Source organism: Hipposideros armiger, unplaced genomic scaffold, assembly GCF_001890085.2.
Source record: "Hipposideros armiger isolate ML-2016 unplaced genomic scaffold, ASM189008v1 scaffold_305, whole genome shotgun sequence".
NCBI classification, from domain to species: Eukaryota; Metazoa; Chordata; class Mammalia; order Chiroptera; family Hipposideridae; genus Hipposideros; species Hipposideros armiger.
The window spans coordinates 831,116-857,796 of NW_017731655.1; the positions used below are offsets into that span (position 1 = coordinate 831,116).

At 35.3% G+C, this 26,681-nt stretch overlaps 1 protein-coding gene across 1 annotated transcript in view; it reads left to right on the plus strand.

Moving 5' to 3' along the window:
* MEOX2 (mesenchyme homeobox 2) overlaps positions 1 to 26,681 on the plus strand; it is a 69,701-nt gene that overhangs the window by 26,551 nt on the left and 16,469 nt on the right. The window contains exon 2 of the mRNA XM_019659888.1: positions 25,892 to 26,064. Coding sequence (XP_019515433.1) covers positions 25,892 to 26,064 — 173 coding nt within the window. The remainder of the gene's footprint in view (positions 1 to 25,891; positions 26,065 to 26,681) is intronic.

A 26,681-nucleotide genomic window follows, 5' to 3' on the forward strand; every position in this document is an offset into this window, starting at 1 on the left:
TTGCAGTCACAGAGTTGGCCACAAAATGACTTCATTTCATCATTTTGAAAATTTAATCTTTCTACTCATCAATTTCTTGTCAATGAATGTATAATTCTATTGGTTTTAGAGATTCCTGATACTTTCAAACAAGGTACAGTTTGTGGCTGTGAAAGAGTCACACCCGTATGCTCTGTATGGTTTTCATAATTGGGAGCTATAATGGGAACGTTGATATCTTATCCACAAGTATAGCTTTGGTTATTTACAGATGTGGGAATGACTGCTATGTTCGTATATTTGGGGCTCAAGTAATTTACATCTCTGAATGATTTGATAAAAAAGGTATATAGGCCTTTTAATTCTAGGGCTTCTGTTCCCAAAAGTATTGATAATGCTTTCGACTTTGACCTCCAGAACCTGAAGAATTCATTGTCTCTTAGGCCATTATGTTCTAATTATGGGAAACATTGATGGTTTAATGGACCTGTATTTTAAATTTTTCATATGTACTATATTCAATCATAAATCTTTGGAGTAGTTTCATTCTTTATAAATCTCAGGATGAAATACAAATATATTACCAAAAATACTCTCAGTCACGGCACTGTGTGGATATTAAAGAGGATGTGGAAAAAGTTTGAAGGAATGGGGTCTTGCTTCATTGTTCTAAGCCAAAAATATCAAAATTTGGCTTATAAGATGATGGAAACTAAAAGTCTGCTTATTCCTATAGGGGATTAATGCATTACTCAACCTTGAAAAATTATATTGCCTGGCAACTACAAAATATATTTAATTTTCCCAACCCTATCTTTATCCTTTTATTTTGAATCCAGTATCATTCAAAAGTTCTGATCTGCTGACAGTTAATATCTCATTAGAATATGATACAGCTGATATTTTCCTCATGCTATAAGAGCTGTTTGATACATATGCTTTTTATTGATTATAAGTAGATTCAATGTTTCTTTCCATATCTACTTAGTTGCTTTTAGTTTCAGAAAATGGAGAATTGAAAAATACTAAAACTCAAACACTTCCCCAAAGAAAAAGTATCAGGTATTGCATTAATATGACACCCTTCTTTGAAGACTTGAAAGTTGCTAAATCAGAAATTCTCTAAATAACAGTCTTTGGCTGAGTTTATTTTTCCTTTTCATAAATAATCCAGGAGGCAAATAGCAGTAGTGATATTGATTTTATGTTCTGGATTTTCTTAATTAACACCTATTCTCTAAAAAAGAGAATAAACTGCAGTGTGGGGAAGCTGTAATCTTGTCCTTTTTAATTTCAGTGTGTAAGGATGGTCTTGCCTAAAATAAAAATAAAATGCTTAACTTTGCAAAGTTCTGTCTAACTATAAAATTATTTTATTTTACCCTATTTAACTTGATTTGTTCCACTGCATAATGCTATCTATATTATGTGTTTAAATATAACTATGGTGGTAGTAGCACCTATATCTGCTACCCCAGCCAGTCATTATCTGTTAATGGAAAATTTGTCAATTAGCTCAAACGGGTAGAGTGGTGCGAATAATGCCAAAACCACAGGCTTAGGTTTTGTGACGTTAGCTTCTTTGAGAGAACGATTTTCTTCTGTGGCTATAGACTACTGCTGTAATCATTGCCAGCTATATAATAAATGCATTCTGTGTTACACAGGGAACTGTGTGTGTTTGCCCAGCCATAAATGGAAAACCCATTTAAGAATGCCATTTTGAAATGGTTGATCATATTTTTAGGATGATTGATTCATTTCGCTCACCCCTTCAGTCATTTATGATGTGCATATTGACTGCTTCCAATTGGCAATGCGCTGTACTTCTAATAAAATGTGTGGTAGATTTAAAAAGCAAAAAGTCTCTAAAGCTCAGGCCCCATACGTTATATAGGTGCCTATGTGACCAAGTCAATTTAATGAATGTGTTAATGTGCTCATCAATTAAGAAGAAAATTGAAATAATTTAAATATTTTATTCAAACCATGCATATTAGTTTAGCTCTAAGACTCAGTTACAGATCATGAGAAGATTGATATGGAAAGAAGATAGCCACTTACCAATAGAAAAACTATTCATGTATTTAGTTATCAGAGGTTATCAATTTTATATTCTGAACAACTGTTTAATATTTCCCTTACCCTAATTTCTTAGTTTAGAAATGCAGGTTTGTTTTTTTCTACTTGATTATTACAAGAATCCCTCGCTAGTTTATCCTAATGCTTCCTTCTTCAGTTTTGTTTTGTTTTGTTTTGTTTTGTTTTGTTTTGTTTTTATGGAAGTGTGACCATTGATTTAAATATTCTTCAGTGACCACTGACTGTGTGTCAACCACGTGCTGGAACTTTAAGGAGGAATCAATTGTTCTTGAACTGGGGTGATTTTATTCCCCAGGATACAGTTACAGTATCTAGAGACAAATAATTGTCACAAGTTGAAGGTGGGTGGAATGCTATTGGAATCTGTAGTTAGGAGCCAAGGATACTGCTAAACATCTTTTAATGCACAGGAAAGCCCCCACGACAGAGTGATCTGGTCCAACATGTCAATAGTGCCTGAAATGAGAAATCCTTGGGGAGGTGTGGGGTGGAGAAGAATAAAGAATAAGGCCAGGTTCCTGCTCTTCAGGCACACCCATCTAATCCTTCCCTGATTAAAATCTTCAGATTAATATACCCCATGTTGCTTACAGTCCACACTCTCTTGTTAATATTTTTTTTCTCCTATTCTCCAGCCTTGTCTATGTGCTGGGCTTCAACCCCAGGAGAGCACTGCTTTCCGAAGGAAAGGACATTCTGTGCTCTTTTGTATTTGTAGCATTTTGTTCTGGCTATTTCCTTTGTCTGGAATACCCTTCTTTCTGCATCTACAGAAATTCCACTCATTCTTTAAGACCCAACCCGGATGACACTTCCTCCTTGAAACCACTCCTTACTTACCCTAGGAAAGGTATTCACTCCCTTCCTCTTGATAATCTTGTAGCTTATTGTGCATCCTTTTATTTTTTGAATGAGTCATTTTGCATGAACATTATTTATTAACTCTTCTCTCCTGAACTTGATTGCAGAGATTGAGTCTTTAGCTCTAAGTGCATAGGAAAATGTTTGGCACCGTTTCTGTTAAAATATTTGACAAAAAAAAAAAGTATCTGAATAATTGTAGAAAGAGAATGGTCTAAATTGCATGGAACTTTTAAAAATAAATAAGTGTGATCTACTTTACTCTCAAGTGTTTAAAATTCTAGGTTTAGACATAGGCATCCATTGACATATAACAGACACAGATATGAAATTTGCATTCCATGTATACACAGGGGAGTGCAAGATCACTTTTTTTTTCCTTACTACTGAGTCCTATACAGTACTTGCAAATAAACACAAGGAAGTTGCTTGCAAAAAAGACTCAACATAGTGGTTTCTACACCATTCATATTTTTAAATAACATTGCTTAGTGTATAAGTAAGTTTACATATTCAAAGTAAATTTGGAGGATTCTGCCTCCAAAAAGATAGAATAAATTTATTTTTCTCATTCTTTTCACTAAATACAACTGAAAGGACTAGGCATTACATATAAAAGACATTTAAGAAGGATCTGAAACTAAAGAGAAAGAGTGGCTAGAGATATTGAGATCCAAGTAATGACATGATGGAGAGTTCCCTGAGTTTGCTTTCGCTTTATACGCCCCAGAGTTGGAGCTGAACAAGCCAGCAGCTTCAAGACACCAACAAATACAACCCAAAAAAGGTTCCAACAAAAATCTGCTATCTTTAGGCTAAGGCCCAGGAAATGGGTAGCCTCACAAAGCAAAATACTTTTAAGACAACAATTGCTCTACTCAAGCAAACCAACTTTTGCTCTGTGCATGACCTTATTAAGAGGGTCAGGGCTCTGAGAAACCCTCTTACAGGACCTGCACACAGACTCACTCATTCACTGGCACTTACCCTGGGATCCGGTGGCAGGATGGTGACTCAGGTGGTGTTGGAGGCATACAGGGGTTGGAGAGGGAGAATTAGGTGTGTGGCCTAGGAGCGAGGGCTGGAAGACAGTTGCCATTTTCCCTGGTTGAGGTCTTCTTCCCATGCAGCCACCAGGCAGACGCCATCTTTCCTGTGTTGAGCCCGCCTCCCCACAGGCCAATTCTTAATTTGATTGGCCTGGTGAACTCCGCTCCTCCACTCTGCTGACTCACTAAGACTCTGTCCTACCCAACTCCCATAACACCGGAGGCACTTTCTCAAGTGAGCAGCCAGCCCTGCCCGCATTTCACTTTTTATTGGAAAACTATTACAATCTGTGGGCCCCAGGTGGGCAGCGACTGGCCTTGGTGTGCTCTGAGACTTTTGCTGAGTATCTCCAGGCTCAGCACTGGCACCAAACCAGAGTCTACATTAACCTCGTGATACGTATCAACTCCTTTTTATCCTTTCTTCATCGACAGGCACCCAGGCTGCCTCCACATTTTGGCCATTATAAATAATGCTGCAATGAACATATGGATGCACACATCCCCTCAAAGTAGTGTTTTGGGTTTCTTCAGATAAATACCCAGAAGTGGGATTACTGGGTTCTACTTTATCACTTGTATTACCCTTTGTTTTAAAGTCTATTTTGTCTGGTGTAAGTATTGTTACTCCAGCTATTTTGTTTGTTTGTTTGTTTCCATTTCTATTTTCATAAAATAACTTTTTCCATCCCTTTACTTTCAGTCTGTGTGTGTCCTTCAATCTGAAGTAAGTCTGTTGCAATTGTAATTTGGGTGAATCAGGGTTTCAGTGAGTCAGCAGGGTGGAGCAGCAGAGCTTACCAGGTCAATCAGACTCAGATTTGGCCTGTGGGTGGGCCCAACACAGGAAAAATGGTGCCTACCTGCAGGATACATGAGAAGAGGGCCCAACATAGGCTATATGGGGACTGTCCCTTCAGTGCTCACTCAGTCTTTCCCCATATGTCTCCAACTCCCCCAGAGTCACCATTCCTCCACTGGAGCCCAGGGTGAGTGCCTGCACAAGCCCCTTAAGAGGACATCTGGGTTTCTCACAGCCTCTGTCCCACCTGGATAGTTGTAATTTCCACTCTTTTTCACAGCCAGAAGTTGTGGGGGCTCCTCTTCCTGGCACCAGTATTCTGGGCTGGGAAGCCTGTTTTGGGGGGTTGGGGTCCCTCACTCCTTTGCAGGAAAACTCTGTGGCCAAGGTATTTTTCCTGATTTTCATCTGCCACACGTGGGTGTGGGACCAGCCTGTTTCGTGTCTCCATCCCTCCTACCAGTTCTTCAACATGGTTTCTTCTTTATATCTTTAGTTATAAAACTTCTATTCAGCTAGACTTCAGATGATTCTCCAGGTTGATTGTTCTATCATTTAGTTGTAGTTTTGATGTGTTCATGGGATGAGGCCAGCACAGCATTTATCTACTCTGCCATCTTGGATTTGAGGCAAAGGGGAGGTAACTATTGATAAATTTCAACAACTTGGATGAATCACCAGAGTATTATGGTGGGTGAAAAAGAGCCAATTCCAAATGTTATAGACTGTATTACTTTACTTATGTAACATTCTTGAAAGGAGAAAAATTATAGTAATAGAAAACAGATTAATAGTTGCTAGGAGATAAAGGAGAGCTGGAGACCAAGGGAATTGGATATGGCTATAAAAGAACAGTAGGAGGGATCTTTATGGTGATGGAAGTGTTCTGTATCTTCACTGTTTCAGTGCCAATATTCTGATTGTGATACTGTGCAAGATTACCTTTGGGTAAAACTGAGTAAAGTGTACATTTCCATGTGTTACTTTATTGTTTTAGTATTTCCTTGTGCTACATTTGATTGCATGTGAATCAACAATTATCTCAAAGTAAAAAGGTTAACTCAATAAAAAATTATGATGAATTAGTAGTTCTTTAGAATATCTTTATATGTTTATTTAACTTTTTATATGTGCTGTGATACAGTTTATACTCAGAGTAGATATGTTCTCTTCCAATGTAGAGATGTTAATCCTGCCTTCCTAAGTGGAACTACATCTTTTGGCTGAGAGTAAAAGACCCGTTTACATAACTGGTGTTTACAGATGATGTCACAACATATGTTCTATGCCCTTATGCCACATACATTTTGTTGAAAATATTGTAAATTACTTAGAGTATTTAGGAAATATGAGTTTTAAGCTTTGTGACATGGTTCTAAAAAGGCATCCAAAGAATAACCTAGTTACAGCTAGTTCACCAAAGGTACAGTTGACTCTTGAACAATGTGGGGGTGGCTTCCTTTGAGCAGTAAATAAACATAACTGCAGTTGAAAATAAATTTTCAGAAAAGTCAAAAGAAAATGAATTCATTGCTGAGAAGCCTGTGGGTTCAAAACAATTAAAGCTTAATATCCTATCACCATATTCAAAATGTCACACTATTGAAGATAGTATTGTACAGCTGTTTAGATTCCTAGTTGGTAGAATCTAAGGGTGAGAAGATGAGTTAATCGTTGGATGGGTTCTAGATCAATCCTTCTTCCCAGGATATGCTTGTAGATGTCCAGTGGTCTTATGTATGTTGGGGGAGCGAAATTACCAAGTAATCATGTAGGGCTATTAATGATGTGGTCACCCATGTAATTAAAGGCCTTGAGAATTTTGGAATCATGTATGGCTTTGAAGTCCTTAGGATAGGAAGGTAGAAGCCATTAAATGATGCTCACAGTGCTCATTTCTCCTTTTTTGCATTTCTTTCAGTAGAATCTCTTTCAATATGGGTTCAGAATAGAGCACTTAGACAAGACTGTCTTGTGCAATAGTTAAAAGCACAGATTCTAGTGGAAGATTCCTCAGGATTAAACTCTAGCTCTGTGCTTTACTGGCTGTGTGACCTTGCGTGTTTTACTGGACCTCTCTGTGCCTCGATTTTCTTATTCCTGTAATGAAGAATTAATTGAGTCCGTAAATGTAAATGCTTATAATACAGCCTGGCACATAATAAATGCTACTTAAGGGTTAGCCATTATTACTATGTCAACATTAAGAATGCTGTAGCAATTATATTCAATTCTTAAAAAAATTCTTTTTAAGTGATTAGAAATGGTATTGTCTTGGAAACTTTACCAGAGACAATAGCTTACCATCTTTGACTATCAAGATTATGCTAGAATTAATTGATTGGATTTTGTTCAGTGCCTACAATGCCCTATACTATTGGTGATGATGTATGAAATGATTCCTGCCTTTAATTGCACAGGACAGGAGCCTGATTTATTTATAGATACCAGCATTAGACATTCAAAACCAATCCTTTTACTCTCTCTGTTTTAAAACCATCAATGGCTTTCTAGTATCAAGATAAAACATTCAGCATGGAAATCAAAGGCTGTCACAGACTGGACCCGTCCTCACCTCTCCTCTTGCCTCACATCCTTGTAATTAGCACTTCGAGATAGTTAGTGTTCCCACTGTAGTCCAGGTGCTCGAACTGTCTTCTGTTCATGCTGATCTTAATGCAATTCCTGATTTCTCCTTTAGACAAACTTTTTTCTTTTTCCAAATTCCGGCTTACATTTGCCTTCTATAAGATTCCTGCTTAACTAAAATCAAACAGAACAAGTGCTTCTCTTCTCTTCTCTTTTCTTCTCTAACCACTAAGGAACTCCCCTTGCTCTACTAGCACCTCTTTCACTGTATTGACTTATTTTTCAATCTGATTGCCTTTGCCTTTCAAAATTTAAAAGTGCAGAAAAGTACAAAGAAGAAAATAATTGGCATCCATGTTTTTTTATCTCCCTCTCGCTCTCTCTCTCCTTCCTCTCTCCCTCTCCCTTTTTTTTTTCTTCTCTCCAATGCTGTGAGCTCTTCAGAGGCAGGAATAAGTTTTTACTCATCTTTGTATCCCTTCAGTGCCCTTCACAGTGCCAGCACCTAGAAAACACTTAGTAAACAGTTTATGAATAATTGCATTCATAGGAGATGGAATTGGTTTGACATATTCCTGGAATAAAGTCATGCAGCCAGTATCATTTGAACACATGATACCTACCTTGATAGACTAGAAACATACATTTAAAAGACAGAGTGAAAGCAACTTCAGAAGTACCTAGAAAGCACAAATTTATAATAATCTCTTTAATGAAGTTACATGATATATTACTTACCAATTTGTTAATTTGGACCTATTCAATAAATAATTATTGATTGGTATTCCTATGGCAATTGATGCCTTGAAAATGGCGAACTGTTAAGATATGGAAGTTCTATACAGAAGATAGCAAACTAAGCACAGCCCTTGGAGAATCCCCCATTTTGAGAGAGAAGAGTAAGGGGAACAGGAAGTCCAAAGAGATGGTGACTTGGTTAGGTTATTCAGGGAATCATGGAGGGCCTCCCTAGGGCCCAGGTCAACTGTGGCTTAGCTAGTGAACAACTTAATTTCATGTAAATCAGCTATTATTAATCATTTACGGAGTGAGACATTCCTGCTCCTATTTTATAGTCATACTGGCAAGTGGGTGCCAGAGGAAAAGGTAATTCCCTGGGTAACGAGACTCCAACCTCAAACCTCTTTACTTCCTCTGGATGATTAATTATGTTGCACGCTTCTTAACAAAGGACCCTTGATTCAGATCGTGAAGCACTAGGGTATTAATGCTACAGCACTTTCGTTGCATCCTAGTTCAGTTAAATTTTGCTCAAAGCCGATTCCTATTTCTGGCAGTAACTCTTCAGCTCTGGAACTTTAGTTCCAGCCAAAATAAACTGTTGTCTGAGGTCTCTATTTTTCCTGAAGCACCATGGCATTTTTATGGAATGTGGAGACAGTTTTATGTAGGACTTTAATGGTAACAATAAAGGACCCAGATCCCCTTCTCTGGTCTGCTATCCTTTCCTCTATATCCCAGTAATATTATACAGCTTCCAAAAAGAGGGCCATCTTAAACCTTCTAAATGAAACCTGTCATTTATTTATTGTGTGATATGATCCTCACTTTTCTGTTTTTATTCCTCATTCACAATAGCATAAAACTAATTTATATGTGTAGTTGGTTACATTTTTAAAGAAAAAAAAAGCAGTTCCCCTATATCATTATATGGTTCAAAATTGTCTTGTTATTCAATTAACTAATGCTAATAAAGTCTTAACTTTTATAGTAGCTGTACTTTATCGGTAAACATTTATTATTCATGCTATAGGATGATGATTCAGAAAAACAAATATTATATTAAATCTTAAAGACTTTAAATACAAAAGAGACAAAGCTTATTTATTTATGATACTTTTAAAATATGTATTAATTGAATTAAAAAATACATGTCATAAGGATGAATTTGAATGCTATGGGATTATCTCTACCATGGTAGAGTCACTATGTTAATATTCAGTTTTTTGGGAGTTTTTTTTGGTTTAAAGATTTTTATTTGGGAATTGGGGGAGGGGAACAGACAAGTTGCTGTCCTTTTGTTCTTCAGTCTAGTTGTGGAGGATGTCGCTTCACTGGCCTATGTTGGTATTATCATTGCGCTCTTCCCGGGTGAGGCAGTCGCACGCCAGCCACTGGACTGCCGCCCATGGCAGCTCACAGCAGCTCATGAAAGCTCACGCTCGCTGCTGGCCAGCCCCACTGCAGCCTACACCATCGCCATCGACTCACAGCAGCCCAGCTCCAGGTCGAGCTGTTGTTCACCATCTTAGTTGTAGAGGGCGCACTGGCCCTCATGTGGGATCCAAACCAGGGCTCACTGCCCAGAGCTGGCGTCCCAAGCCAACTCTTAACCAACGTGCCACTCAGCCGGCCCAATATTTAGTTTTTTGAAGACCAGATTTTCCCACTTCAATTAGTGGATAAAGGAAATTCTTCCGAGATTTTTATGTTTCCATTATTTGAGTTTGTCTTATGAGCTCTCCAAAACATGGTTTGTAAATTGAAGAGTTTAAAAATAAAAGAGATGTCTTTATGAGAAGATGAGCTAATGCATACATGATAATCTGAGAAAAAGTGATTTTTTTTCAAAGTTAATTAAATTTTAAAAGTCCTATTTCTTTGTTAAATGGTTATGTTTCAAAATGGGAAATTACGTTCAAGATATTTCAGGAAAATTGCAATAGTAAGTGTGTCGTGGTTTCTTGTTGGCTATTACAAACAATTATAAATTCTCAGCCTTGTAGAATTGTCACTAGTATATAACAAATGTTCACAGCCACTTTAGTTTCATGTTTCATAAAATTGAGCTTCCTTTCTTTACGTTTTAGAACCTATATCATGATCCTTAAGATTTTACTATGTTAATGCATACAAATTGCTAGGGAAAGGAAATAGTGTAATATGAGAAGACAAGGAAATTGAACCATCAAAGTAGACTTTTGCATAATAAGCTGAGTCTTAGTGCTTGTTGAACTTAGCCATAGAATTTACTAAAACATATCTTTGAGCCGTATGTCTGGGAATGTCTTACCATTTTAATGTTGAAAGCACAGAGCCTGCACTGAGATACTATTATGGCTGGTTCGTGAGGCAAACCTGGATCATTGGCAAAAATGAGCAATGATGTTGTTCTTCCAACACTTATTTATGTATGTTTAAGTATCGCAGGTTTGTAGGCATCATATGATGATTTAGTTTTCTCAACAGAATCCTCAGTTAGTATTTTTGGAGCATAATCACTATCAGAAAAGACCTTACTTAAGCTAATGAAAGCTTTCTTCTTGTAGAACTATTGAAATACCTAAATTAAAGTTTTTTTCTTATATTTGATTGTTATTTATATGAATGAACATTAGCTAAAGTATAATCTTTAGCTATTGTTTGTTTTACATAGTAAATGTATTTGTTATATGTGTTTCTCGGTGTGTGTGCCCATCTATATAAACACACAGAATGTGTGGATAATACTGCATATAAACTGCATTTAGTGTGACAAATATATTTGACATATGCACAACACATTCAATATAATACCTTGAGGATAATAAGATATCGATAAAGAGAAAACATTTATTAAAAGCAATTATTATCTTAGAGAGGAAGGGTTAACATGAATTCACTAAATCATTCTTTCATACTCTGGATATTAATTTTATGTCAGTGTGATTTATTTAAGTGAAAAATACTACAGCTCTTCTCAAATTGGTGATTAAATAGAATTATGAATTACAGAGCTTTCTCTTTTCATTATGAAAACCGTCCCATGTTCCATGGAGTACTTTCTTTTAATAAGACATTGCTTTGTAGCTAAGTGCATGGTAGAGCTCTGTTTGTAATATACTAAGCATTTGAAATATAATCACAAGTACAGTATTTTCCAGTAGCCCAAATCGTTAATATCATGGATTGTACTGAGTTTGACATACTTTATCACACTCAAGTTCAAATCTTTCCTATCTTACAAAGATAGTCTCTTCTTCAGTTGAGAAATAGGACATTCCAGAGTGGAAGGAAGTAAACACATAGGTACGTGAAAAAGATGATAATAGGAAGTCAATGGCACTTTATCTGAGGCCTGGGGAGAAAGAAAATACAATTACATTGTGAAAAACTTTCTACTTATTTATGGGGAAGTTTATAAAGTACTGCCATGTGTAGTATCTCATTTGTCCATTTTAAAAAAATCTATTTTCAGTAAAATGAGAATAAAAGGATTACAACTATAAATAAACAGGGAGGAGCACCAAAGTTTTTATGCCAAGGCTATTGCCGTTTGCATTTCCATAGCTATTGCCAGAAAGCTTAGTGTTTTAGTATAAATAAATAAACATTTATTGTGTGGCTATTATTGTGTGTGGAGCTTAATTATAAATGTTATTTTTCATATTTTTTTGAAATATTTTCCAATATTTCATAGTAAGTACCCATTATGGAAGATCCTTTAGATGTCATAATGAAATATAAGCTTCAAAACAGGAAAAAAATTTCCTTAGTATTGCCACAAGTACATACACACAAGCACATACTTAAATTCACATGACACAAAATGCACATGACACAAAAATGCTCATGCACATTCCTCAGAATACAAGGTTTATATATGTTTCTGTGATAATTTTCCTTCTGTTTACTATTTGTAAGCCAACTCTTTCGAGAGATCAGATACTTTGAAAATTTTACTTCCATTGTCTACTACTTAAAATAGCATGATAGTCAAGAGACCATAAGAGAAATGCTTTTTTTCTTCGTGGACAATACTGAAACTTCAGGTACTGTATTGTCTTTTTCCAAATAATTCTTTATATTTTCTTTGTTTTAAGATGTAAGTTCCTGAAGTACTTTTAATGTAGAAATATTTTAAGGAGAAAATAATTCCAATATCCTTCTTAAAAGAAAAATATTGTTGCAGTTGTAGGAAATTTGTTGTTTCTTTTCACTGGTATGAGTGAACTTTCAGTTTCCAATATTTGGATATTGAAGGCTGGTCCTTTTCTTCTTGCCATGTTTTATTCTATGGTTTAGGTTTTACTCAGCTATTATTTCATTTAAGCAACAAAACATTCAAATGGAGTGATCATTGCTGGGTACACTACTAATCTATGATTAGCAATGACAGCTTATTTGCATATGATTAAAAAGCCTTTTCATTTATGGAAACTCCTAGCCTTTTCATTGCTCATAATGATATGAATATGGCCTTTTTGCCCTTTTTTGTGAATGGATTGTTTGATCAACACAACAAGAAGGGTTAATGAGTTGTAGAAAAATGTCAGTTCCATAAATGAACTTTATTTTTTTATCTTTTTATTTTTTAAAGATTTTATGGGGAATTGGGGAAGAGGAGTAGTGTTGGGGAATTGGGAAAGGGGAACAGCCAAGTTGTTGTCCTTCAATCTTAGTTGTGGAGGGCACAGCTATAGCTCAGCTCCAAGTCCAGTTGCCATCTGGCCGCCTGTTGGCAGCTCAGGGCAGCTCAGCTCAAGGTGCCATGTTCAATCTTAGTTGTGGATGGGTGTAGCCCACCATCCCATGTGGGAGTTGAACTAGCAACCTTGTTGTTAGGAGCATGTGCTGTCACCAGCTGACTCATCCTGCCACCTGTTGGCAGCTCAGCAGCAGCTCAGCTTGGGTGCAGCTCACTGGCCCATGTGGGAATCGAACTGGCGACCCTGTTGCTCAGAGCTTGCTGTCTTAACCAACTAAGCCACTCGGCCAGCCCCCCATAAATGAACTTTAGAATGTTGCTTTGAATACTGTCCTCTAATCACTAAGATCATTCCCAGAGTAGCTAGTCATGCCTTCTTAGCTTAACCTAATTTTCTTTTCTAGGAGGTTATCTCCATAGAGATTGTTATTCATGATTTTATGTAGTTTCTGAATACCAGAATTTGGTTAGTGAAATAATAAGGTGCCACAATGGTGTGCTGGGACCACTTAGTAGGGACTTTAGGGAGCCAATTGTTAAATTTTCAGGAAGTTTGAGAGCAGGTTGACACCTTAACTTAGTGGCTTGAAATTCACTATGGTGAGGATATTTACATCATAGAAAGTCGCAAATTTTACAAATCAGAGCACTTGTCTCCTCCTACCCATGCATAACTAGGAATAATGTATTCTAAAACATTCATAAAAAAGATTCAAATATTGCATAAGTGATTGAAAATTTAAAAACCTAGAAGCGCTTTACATATATACCAAAAAGTTGCATGACTTTGCCTAAATGCATATGTGAACAATAATGACAAAATAAAATATTTTACATGTTTAGAGTATAAATATATAGGTACTCACACACATACAAACATATATATACTTTTTATTTGGCGTTTCACTTAATTACACTCAGAAAAAAAATGTATGCTTTAATTTTGACCACTTTTTAGTAGCAAAGCTATAAAAGAAAATATGAAAGAAATAAAATCATACAGACTAGCAAAACCCATATATTTTTTTATAAGGAAACATAATTAAACCTTGCTGATTGGCCAAAGAAATTATGAGCACAGCTGGGTCTTTTAAAATATGTATCGGTAGAAAGAGCAAGAAAATATAATCACCTTCTTTCTAAAATAAATTTTAATAAAAAAATAAATAAAAATGTATTTCACTAAATGCTATGTGTGAAATGACAATTAATGATTCAAATAAAATTAAGAGACTAATAAATGTGCTTTAATAAAAATTTCAGTTAATTAAATCTTATCCATAATACATTTTAAGTTTAATAATATTACTAATAATAGGTGTATATAATTAAATTGGTACTACATTTCAGATACACAGACTTTAAGTTATTTAATTTTCCTCTTTACAACAATCATGTGTGGATTCTGTAAATGGGGAATCTGAATTTCAAAAGACCACACAGTTAGTAAGTAGCAATAATGCATTTCCAACTTAGAATGGTTGGTTTCAAGCTCCTGCTACTTTCTCTAAGTCATTCTTCTTGTCTAAATACGTAAAAGTTGTAAATAACATATAAAGCTGTAAAACTTATACAGCTTTAATTATAACCACAATTCTGTTTAATCAATGCAAAACTTTTTAAAAATGTATACTATTGTTAAGATTTTTTCCACTGATTGAAAATTATTGCAAGATAAGCAGAGATATGCCGTGTGTGTGTACGTGATGGAAAATTACAATTTAGGAGTAAATTGTGTACTGTTTTTGTACAACACAAGTGTTGGCCCACAGGTGTTAAGTACAACAAAAATTGTTGATACTTGAGTTCTTTCCCCTCCACAGTGTAGTGGAACACGGAATACTATTTAATATTTATGCCTTATAAGCTTTTGACACGTTTCAAAAGCTATAGCCTGTGATCTATGATGCGTGAAAAAATTATTAAATTGTGAGTTTTGATGGAATGCCTCAATTTGACGTAAAATTACAACCCATGAATTGTCTGCAAGCCCTAGATGAAAGCTTTACCTTCTCATCAACTTAACTCCATATCATTCATATGCTATCTCGGTGGAAGATTGGTGTAGAAGATACTTCTAATAGTGTGTGTGTATATATATCTATTTAATACAAAAATACTTATGATTTACTTTTTATTTTTCACACTTCAATGAAAATTACTTTCATAGTATAATTATTTTAGGGTTACATTAAGTTAGTCTCTAAAATATGAATGCATAGATAATAATTGCATTTAAGTCTTTAATTTTCTATTAATATATCAAATGTGTAATTGCATTTAAAACTTTTTAGAAGGTGTTTTAGAAGCGTCCTATATAGTAGTTAGTAATTCTTAAGGCTTTATACAGAATGTTTCATGTCATATGTGGGATTAAAGGAAGGCTTCATAGGTAGATGGTTAGAGCCTGTTATATATATGCAAATATACACACATATCTTTCTATAATTGCCCCATATGAAATGGAGTAATAGTGATATTATTTAGGTATTTCCCATAAAGTGCTCAAAAATAAAACACAGGTTCTGCATCCCAAAACATCAAAATTAAATTAACAACCGCCGTGGTGTTATACCCAAAATGGCTACTTATAATTATTTGTGAATTTATTTTAAGCAGTTTCTATCATCAATTTGATTATAAGCTACTTTAGGATAGGTACTATCTTGTATTGACCCATTTTATAGCATATTACACAATAAACTGTTCACGTTATTAACACACCAAACTCTTAATATACAGTATTGTGTATATATAGATACCTGGTTAAAATATGGATTATAGCATCAATTGGTATGTATATGATATTTTATTTTTGAGTTTCACAGCTCAAGTTTGTCAATTTCCAATAACCCATTCACCAGACAGGCGGATCCTGGACTTGGCTATTTTTTTTACCTTCCTTTGTCCAAGTGGAGCTCTAAAATCAGTCTGTTTGACCTCAACCTCTTCCTTCACCTCTCACAATAGCATTTATAAACAAATGGAGGCCACCTCTTTTCCTCTTTTATTCATAATCTTTTAGACCATTGCAATCATTTTGGCTTCACTGGTCTTTGTCACCAACCACCTATATCTTTGCATATTCTTACAGCATAGGTCAGCAGTTCTTAACATTTTAATGTTAAAAATTCTTTTTAATTATTGTTTCATCCCCCTACTCAGATTTCAGATTTTTTTCCAAGTAAATTTCATTGCAGTTTTTCCCAACTCGAAATTAGTAGTAAATGATAAGAAGGAAAATGATATGACTTGTACATTTTGGGAGCGAGCCATCAACACTTTGTCATTTTCTTATTATTGTACTCAACATATTTACATCAGACTTATTACTCTGAGAAATTACTAAATCACACAACAGGTTGATTTAATCACCAAGTATTTATTTTATTTTTATTTTATTTTTTAGAAAGCAAGTACTATTTAGTCAATATGAACAGAATTCTATTTGTGGCAAGTATTAAGTAGTGCCCCATAAATATAAGTTCTAAATTCTTAGACTTCTAATTGTGAAAATCCCTTTACAAAAACAATCACAAATCAACTTGAATGCAGGTAAGTCATCCTGAGGCTGTTTCCCTTCTTGCCAGTACAACTTCAGTAGAGAAACAGATCACGACGCATTTCAGTCTACCAGCAGCAATGAAAAGGAAATTAACTGCTGCTTGGTGCATGGGCCAGAACCCCACGTTGGTTGGGATTTTCCAGCTTTTTTTATTTTATTACTTTTATATATTATTTATTATTTTAATAGTTTATCTTTTATACTGTGAAATTAAAGCAAAATCAATTTATAAGTTATTTGGCATTGATCTCCCAATATGATTATTTCTGAGGTTAAGAAAACACTGAGGTGGTTTACTTTTCAAATCCTTTATGTGAAGAAAGTTATATAGGTGGACAATATTTCCAAGCAAACAAATAAGAACAGTATTTAAGACAGTGCGTTTATAATTGTTATAAATACTTCTGATCTGATTTTTTAAACCCATTTAAGAGTGTTAAACATTTTATATACTCTAACATCAAGGCAGAATATGACTCCTGTTTACCTAAACCCATATACCCAGCGGCCAGGTTCTTTAAAGGAAAAGAAACACACTCAAGAACGCTATCTGACTCCAGTTTATTGGGTATGCCAAGTTTGGTTAAGTTTCATCAAATTTCCCAATAAAACTTTCAGAGGAAACAAAAATTCATACATTGATCCCACCGGGCCTTGTAAAGTGTCACCTCAACAGTTTCATTGGAAAATTATAATTAAACCTTCAGCTTCATTTGTAGACGAGCCAAAAATAACACACAGATCCTTTTAGAGATTCATCCATTTCCAGTGTAAAATAGAAGGCTTCTAGTTACTGTGTAAATTTTAAACTTCCTAGGTTTTTGGTTGAGATCTGTTTTCAGAACAACATTTTCCTACACTTAGAAAAAAAAAAAAAGAAAGAAAACGACTTTCTTACTTCTGATTCTATCAAATCTGTCATTTTCAATCACTGAGGTCCTTAGACCACCGTCCTCGCCAAAAATCAGCCAGAACTTGCAATGGATAATTGAGTGCTCACAATATGAAGATATTGTGCTGAATGATTGACTTAATTTAATCCTCTTCACTTTAACTCTGTATTAAAGATGAGGAAAAAGAATGTTAATGGTTACATAAACAGTAAAGTGGCAGAGACTAGGCTCTTGACATCTGTGCATTTGGCATCTTGAGGAATAAAGATTCTGTTTGTGTAATTTAGTTTCATAGCCATATTTAGTATCACAGATCAATGGTGATGTTTCTCAAATCCTTGTTTTTGTGCAAAGGCCACACAATGGGTAAGGATATTTAGGGAATTCAGAAAATGTATTTATGTCTTTTTCTCTCGCTGAATGACACGTGAGGCCGAGAAACATTACCTGACAGTATGTGACCTCTGATGAGCATGTTAGTCACTCTGTCTCATTTTTATCACCCATAAATAGAACAAGTGGGAATAAATGATTTGTAAGAATCTGTTCAAGTTATAAAATCCATGCCTATTAAATCATTATTTGATATAATAATTTATTACAGCTCTTATGTGCTTTGATGTATTGTCAAAGCATAATTAGCATTGACAAAAACACCTCTGGAACAATTTTAATCAGCAGACAATCTAGATTTTGGCTTGAAGGAGATAAGGGCTGGCTATAGTGTCAAGGTGATGTTATTTACACAAGACATTCGCACTAACTTCTGAATCAAGTTGTTTTTTCCTAGAGAGAGTTGTGTAACTTGGAGTTATGATGTCTTGTCTTGAATATTATCCGTATGCAATAGTTCCCACCTGGGAGTAATTTTGCCCCTTATAGGACATTGCCAATGTCTGGAGACATTTTTGAATGTCACAACTGGGATAGGGTTGGCAGATTCAGCCAATTTAAATACAGGAGGCCTGGTTAAATCTGAATTTCTGATCAAAGATCAATATTTTTAATATAAGTATGTCCTGTGCAATATTTAAGATATGCTTATACTAAAATATCATTCACTGTTTATCTGGATTTTAAATTGAACTTCGAGTCCTGTGTAGTATCTGGTGACTAAAGTGGGTTTGGAGGGGGGCTACAGGCATCTAGTGAGTAGAAGCCAAGGATGTTGCTAAACATCCTACTATTTCCAGGAAAGCCATCACCATCCACTTATCTTGAATATGTTAATATTTCACTGAATATCAGTGTAATCAGAATATAAACCTAATAAGTCCAAAATATCAATAATGCTGAGGGTGGAGATTATAATATCTGTGCCATCTGTTCCTTTACTTGGTATGACATTCCATTTCTTGGGTTTTGAATTTATGATAGTGACACTGATTTGGTACTTTTCTATCTGAGCATGTTTAGAGTTATTATTACAGATATCAAATGGGAGTAATTCCACCAGTCCCCATCTGCCTTACTTATATGAAAGATGTGCAAAATTGCTTTGAAAAGTTAATATAAAGCGATATTGGGTGATGCTTTCTCTTTCTGAAGCCGAAAGTCATTTAAATGGTTATAACAAGGCTCCACTGGGATATTACAAGAATCGTAATCCATGAGCAGATCGTGAAAATCAAAGCGCCAGCAGAAATTCAGAATTAGGTGTTTAGCATTATAGATATGAAGGTGAATAAGATAAATTTCTTAATATTAAATTACCTAAAAAAATAAAGTAAAATAAAATAAATTACCTAGCGCCTAAAATTCAGAGAAGCAAAGCAGACCTGAAGATAAATGACAAGCTCAATATTTATAAGGGTTACTGCTACAAAAATATACTAAAGTCACTATGGTAACTTGCCAAAAAAGGCTCAGAACCATGGCGTAAATGCAAACCCTCACACTCTTAGAAGACGTGTACTTGTCTTCCAGAATATAAAAGAAAACTTTATGGAAGCTCTCCTGTTACATGTCCAAGGGATTTACCAAGCTTCTAGAAGAACTGGTACTGAATTTCCTGGTGCCTCACTGCAGAAGGTGGATGGTGTTATCTGATGTCTTAAGACACCGCAGTCCTTTTTGCCCTGCTGACAGTTGTAAATTAGATATGTCACAATTCTGGCCTCTGCCAAGTTACCTATTGTCTCTAATTTCTGAAAAGAGTTTCTTTCCATCTTCATCCTCTCAAGGATACAGTAACACTATGTAACTCCCAACCATTTGCTGACATAAGAATTGAATAAGAGATGAATGTAGTTGGGTGGTGCATGTAGAGGTTTACATCCTTTCCATGCCCTTGTCTATTGATTCTGCATGTATTAACATGTAAATGTGAATGCCAGTGTTATATTAATTCACCTCCAATTACTGAATTAATGAGAATAGTTGGCATCACACACTTATATTCTAATAGGGGAAATAAGGGATCCACATAGTGGCAGAATGTGGTAAGCATTGTAGGAAAGAAATAAAGACTGTTTGATGGATCTCAGAGGAGGGATGCACTCTTTAAACTAATATAGTCAGAAAGAATGGAATGAAATGCTACATGTGAAAAACTCTTCACTAGGTGTTCCTAATCCCATTGGAAGTACCAGTGGTGATCCTTGTCAAGTCCTTTGCTTTCAGGAACAATCCAAACCTTCGAATGTGCCTTGTTTAGTTGGGTGGATGGCCGTGATATTTCTGTTGTTTTATCTCTGGGATAAAGCAAGAGGCATAAAGTCAACTCTGGGCATCTGGAACCAGTTTCTAATTCTAGAAGTGTGTAGCCAGATTGAAGTTTACATTCACCCAGAAGACATATGCTAGTTTTTTTATTTTGTGTTAAATACTTTGAACTTGTTAGTGAGAAGAACTAAATCTATGCTACATTTGACTCAAGTAAGTTGCACTGTATGCCATTTTGTGTCTTTGGCCTCTTTTTAAATTTTTAACAAAAATACTGTTTTTTATTAGATATATTTGGAACTGAAAAACATTAATCATGATGTTAATTTCATCAAACTTTGTCAGTTCTTTGTATATTTCACATTGAATCTGTCACGGAAGAAGAACTACTAGGTTGGAATCTTCTTCGTCTCAGAAATATCTACATGGTAAACGAATAATAGAAAAGGCAAGGTAATGAAATTAAAACAAAATCAACTCTTAAAGTCTCGTTACTTAAAAACAAAGGGACTCCACTAGGAAGAGGCTGTAAACTAAAACTGGATTCTTATATTGATGGGCACAAAAAGTAGGGAATTGAAATTAGTGATTGACTAGGTACCTATTTTAAATTGGCTAAGATTCCTATAATGGCAATCATCTCAGAATTGTAGAAAAGAGAAGCCAAGAGAAAGACTCTGTTAGGATAGTTGCCCGTTTATCCCAGGAGTACAATGTAATGCCAAGGCCAAGAGCATTCCCTACTCTCAGGAAAGACCTACACATAAGGTGTGGATGACTTTGGAGGCCTGAGTATTTAATGTTTATGTAAATCATGAGGTACAGGTTTATAAATTATTCATATCCATATTCTTACTAAGTTTTTAAAATGGGACCAATTTAAGATCAACTCTGTGATATCAGGCCCCTCTCTGTTTCTCTCTCTGTTTTTCTCTCTCTCTGTCTGTCTTGCTCTGTGTCAGTCTGTCTGTCTGTCTCTCTCCTTCTAAAATACAATCTATAAATATATAATTTTATAAAGCATATCAAGTCTTCATACTCTTTCCCTTTATGTCATTACTTTATATAGAATTATCATGTAATAAGTTACCAGTTGCAATTGTTGCTTGCGTAAGTAGCTATTGCTAAATATTGACAGTCATTTACACTAAATTTTGACTAATCTCACTTTAAGAATTCATTGTATAAGCCCAAATATGTGGTGAAAAAGTCAAATCTATAAACTAAAATTTACTATTACATAATAGTATTCTAGTACTTAAAATTTTTAACTTGACACAGTTAATCTTTCCCTATAGCCCACTAAGTAGAAACCTCAGTGCCTTTAAAAAATAAATATTCTCAATCAGGTATCGGTTCACAGCATACAATTGACTACACACATTTCATAAAAATGAGTATATCTTCAGTTTCACGAAATTGGGATTTATCTGACTTATTTCACTCCTGAAAGCATATTAGACAATACCATGAATAATCAAGGAGACAGTGAACAGGAAGGCTGGATGGTGAAAGAGCACATCCACCAATTGACAATCACTGGTCCAGCCTGTAGGATGATTTTTGCGTGTTGAATACAACTATTATCATTACTATTATTATTGCTAAACTATTACTAAAAAATGGAAATTTCTTTTTTGTTTTTGTCTTTGAAATTTGGGTTTGCTTTATAAGTAAAGAGAAACTATTATCATAGCTATACTTTTTTTATATCAAAGGTTCAAGAAATAATGGATGTTTTCAGTGCTAATTTCTGTCCTAGATTTAGCATGGTGGTTTTCAATCCCATTTTCCCCTTTACACATCTTAGTGTATAGTAGACACATTCATTAGTAATAGTAGCTCACTGTGACTGTGGTTCTCAAATCTGGGGAGTGGATGAGTGAGAGGATTTAAGACCTCTGGAGGAAAAAAAAATGGAGAGGCTAAAATACTCACTCATTAAGAAGCTGGGGAAGCAAGTTGGATAAATTCCTCAAAATGAAAGCAATTTCCCCTTTAAATGTGGAAATTACTAGCATCAGTAGAATTATTCTATAAATTTCCCTGCCTCCATCCACAATCCCTATGCCTATGTAAAGATAATTATTAACTTCCTATACCTACTATTTGTGCAGTTTTGTTAATAATAAGAGTATCAATCATTTTGAATAGCTTACAAAACATGGATACACAAAGTTTCAAAGGACTAAAATAGACTGTGGCTTAATATGCACCCTTTCTTCAGAATATGAAACAAGTATTCATTTAAATCTAAGCTATAGAGACATGCCTTTGCACTTTGATATTTTACAGACGTAGGTAAATTATGTTCTTCATTTAAACAAGTTAATAAGTTTACCCAAGGTAGCCGAAAATACACTCAATCATACTTTAATATTTCTTTCTTGCTAAAAAGCATTCTGTGCCACTAGTGAACAGACCTAGCCCTCCCATAACTTGTCTTCAATAAAACATTATTATCTTTTGGCATCCTCTTGTACTGGGGGAAATAAAAAGTCACATGTGGAGAAGTTCTAAATGCTAGACAGAACTGATCCTTGGAGGGCAATTTTTATCCTCCACGGAAGTATTGCAGACTTCTTCCATTAGCATAGTCCCAGGGAGCAAAAGGTTAGGGAACTGGGACTGCCAAGTATACCTGAACACATAAGTCAACATTTCCTCCAAGCAGGGAGGGAGTGTGAGAGTGCGCCCACATGTGCATTCAAGCATCTGAGATGAGAAACAACAATTGTAATATTTTACAGTGGAATATACTGTACAGATGGCGACATTTTGTTTGTAGTTGTAGGGAAGAAAGGAAGGCAGTTTCCAGATTCCCCTCTCAACACCTACCATTTGGCATAGGATGTGGAAGGTTGAAGAAAACGGAGGGAGTTTTTGCCTCAGTTGAAACAGCTGGGAAACAGATGGAAGCTGATGTGCAATTTGCCAAAAGCCTCATCCAAAGCTCCCACCTATTTTCCACCAAAGAAAAGCTGGTCAGGTGATAGGAGTAGGGGCCTCAGTGTCAGCAAATCATGGGATTTGAAAAGTGTGCAGAAAAAAAGTTTAAAAATTTTTTAAATTAGGTATTATAGGAAATATAAGTCTAGAAATGAAATTCCAAGGAGGATGTTTTCAATAAGACAAAATAGGAGTATCATTTTGAAAGCCATAACAGAATCACAATTACAAAAATAAAACCATCCACAGTATTAGTGAATAATGGGGCTACCTCAGCTACATGGACCTTCTCTCTCTTAAGTAATAAAGTCAATAAGTACACCCCGCTCTTTGTCATGTGAATTACTATATAATTATCCCATTTGTGATTATCATAAATGTAAGTGTGCACAGTTCATGTCATTTTAGTCACTGCATTTCACTTCATGAGCTACTTTGGATAGGAATTCAGGCATTTATGAAGTTGCTTTTGGATTGAAATGTTGAATTATAGCCAGCCTTTTGTTTAAATTGAGTCACTGGATGTATAAACCTCCTATTGTATGTTTCTAGTCACAGTGGGCATGTGTAGAGATCCACGATACATGGCTGTTCTTCCAAGCATTGGCCCAAGTTTTGTGTGTTTGTGTGTGTGTGTGTGTGTGTGTGTGTGTGTGTAGTATTTTTGAAATACTTTTGAATACCGCAAAAGTGAAAGGAAATTGGTTTCAAAAACAAATACAAATTAATAGGCTTTCCTCAATGTGAATTTGTTCATTCATGCTTATATAAGGGAATGTGTTAACCATGAATCATTCAAATTGAATTGCTCATGAGAAAAAATGCTCTGGATTTGCTGTCTGTTTCCAGCGTTGCTTTACTGAACGGAACAGAGCATTGTCCCCACATAAAGAATAATCAGCCACAGATTTTAGACCGAGCGTGGCTCCAAACTGGCAAAAATACTTTTGGTTCACGTGAGAACACGGATCCTTGTGAGAGGGACTTATCTGAATATTATGGGCTGTGACTAAGTTTGCAGTCTGCCAGAAGAGCCAGTGGAAACATTTTTAAAAAATGCAATCACTGGGAAGTTTTGCTCACACAATACCAGAATAGCTAAATGCTCCAAAGGCTGGTAAATCTGTAGCTAAAAAAAATTGGATTGCAGGTTCCACTTAGAGCCAGGTGAGTTGGCATTGGTAAGGTGGTAAATAAACATGGCCTACGTGAGAGCTCACACATCATTCATTACATAACTCATCTGTTCCCAGTGGCTTATTGTGAAGTACAGTCAGCCTGTGCGTGACATATCACAAACCACTGTTTGCACTGGATAAAGCCCTGCGTGCCCTGCCAAGGTGGAGAGCCAGTCCACACCAGGGCAAGCGTCAAGCCCGGAAATGTGGTCAGTGAATTCTGAAGACTCTCTGACGATGCCAATGTACCAGTCAGGGAAACATCCCTTACAGAAAAAGTAATGGCCGGTGTGCCAACATTGTGATGCAAACGTATTGATGCTGCTGCTACCAGACCTCCAAAACTTTACATCTGGCCAGCTTAGATCCTGATAAGAGCCAAAAAAAATTATTTACATGAGAGAGCTTTGTCTAGTGGGTATTCATTATGCAGGGGTCTCTGGACATGAGTGAGACTTCCCTCAGCCAGGTAGGAGGAAAAAAGAACATTTAAAACAATCTCCTTCTCTCTCTTTTTTTTTTTGTTTGGTACTTACCATACTTAAGCATCATTGGATGAGTAAACAAATGTTACCTGAAAAAATCCTGCACGAAGCCCCACCACTATCAAATTTGTAAATTTTAAAAAAAAGAATTAAAATGTCACTGTAACCTTTGATTGACCCTCATTTTTCCTAATCACTTCTCTCATTTGGTCTCATAGAAGAGTTCATTGTACTCCTACCTGATAAAGACATCATTATTTGTATGTGTATGTTCAAAAAAATTAGAAAACTGAAATAATTTCTAAGAAAGCATAAACATGCCATTGAATCTTGATTACGTTGATGTTTCATTGAGGATAAATTTGCATGAATTACTAGAGCTAGCATGGTTACCTATTACTTGGTTTATGTGGCATTTTTTTCTATAATAGGTATACATTCTGTTCTTCTGTATATTAAGAATGTCTTCTCACCTACATCTCTGGGATATTATGAAGATAAATGAAAGACTAATGTTAATTATGTCTTGAACCCTTAAAAAGAAAGATGGAATGATATGGTCTAAATTATTATTATTTCTACATAGCATTATATGGTTCGGTGTTTGGATAGCTAATGTTAGGTGTTGTGCATCTCATGTTTATCTCATATATAGTGAAAAATATATAGTGAAAAAATAACTTTAAACTCTGCTCATATTTTGATTATATGAACATAATTTAACTGTAGATTTCAGGTTGGACTAAGTATTATACAAAATAAAAGAAGAGCATTACTATTGCCCTTAAGGAGACTGAATTTAAATGGAAATTAAAAGGCCAATAAATACATACACACACTTACATATGCTTAGTCTGAGCTTGAACTGACTTTTATAGTCCAGTTGGAAAACGTTTGAATTGCTCAAATATTCATCTACTGAAGTCACCACTATTTTTTAGGATTACTCTGTTCAGTCATACTTAGACTTTAAGTATATACATTAAACAACTTCTTAGACAAATTTTATATCTAAAATTATTTCTCGAGAGGCTTTGGTTTATGTTATGATCATAGCATATAAAGAGCAGTTAAAATTTTTGTTTAAAAGAAAAAATAAATAACTAGACACTTCCCCAATTAAGCTTGTGAGTCACTTGAGGATATACTGAAAAAATAAGATATATGTAAACTCACCCTGTTGAGGTGAGGTCAGTCTTATTGTCTTTGGTCTATTTTCCCCATGTCTAACACAGTGCCTGAAAAAGTAGTCACTCTATAAATGTTTTTGGTAGGAGTAATATGGTTGAATATGTTCAAATGAATGAATGAATGAAATCTATTCTCTCTTACTTTATTTTTTCCAGACTCCCAGGAAGGAAATTATAAGTCAGAAGTCAATAGCAAACCCAGGAAGGAAAGGACAGCTTTCACCAAAGAGCAAATCAGAGAACTTGAAGCAGAATTTGCCCATCATAATTATCTGACCAGACTGAGGCGATATGAGATAGCTGTGAATCTGGATCTCACCGAAAGACAGGTAAAGTCATGATAAGGTATTTTTAATTGGTTTGGGTCAACAATCTTCTCTCATGATTTTTTAAATATCTAGATCTATGGTTCTTAAATACCATTTGGAAGACAGGTGTTTTATTTCATGATGAAGTGTTTGTCCAGAGAAATAAAATTAAGGATATGATAGGGATGTTTTAAGGGAAATGACATTGATTCAGTTTAAAGGAATTGTTATTTATTCTGTGATTGTGCCCTTCTTATAATTTTTGGTTTTAAAATATAATTTCTTTTAGATAATGATGGAATGTGGTGAGGAATTTTGTTTGCTTATATTTCAAAATCTCCTTATTTGGCATAATAGAAAGTTGGCAACCCTATGTTAGTTCCAGTATTGCTCAGGATAGCATTTGTTATGTTGCAGTAGCACATTAACCCCCAAATCTCAATGGCATAACAAAAAAAGTTCATAATTTGCTCACTGCCTTCACTAACTTTACAAGTCCAGCATTCCAAATAATCACTCATGGACCCAGTCTGACTCTCTGGTATCTCAATATGTGGTGTCCTTTGTAACCACAGGAGGTAAGAAAGAGTTGGAGGTTCATGTATTGACCTTTAAATGTTTTCACCTGGAAATGACCC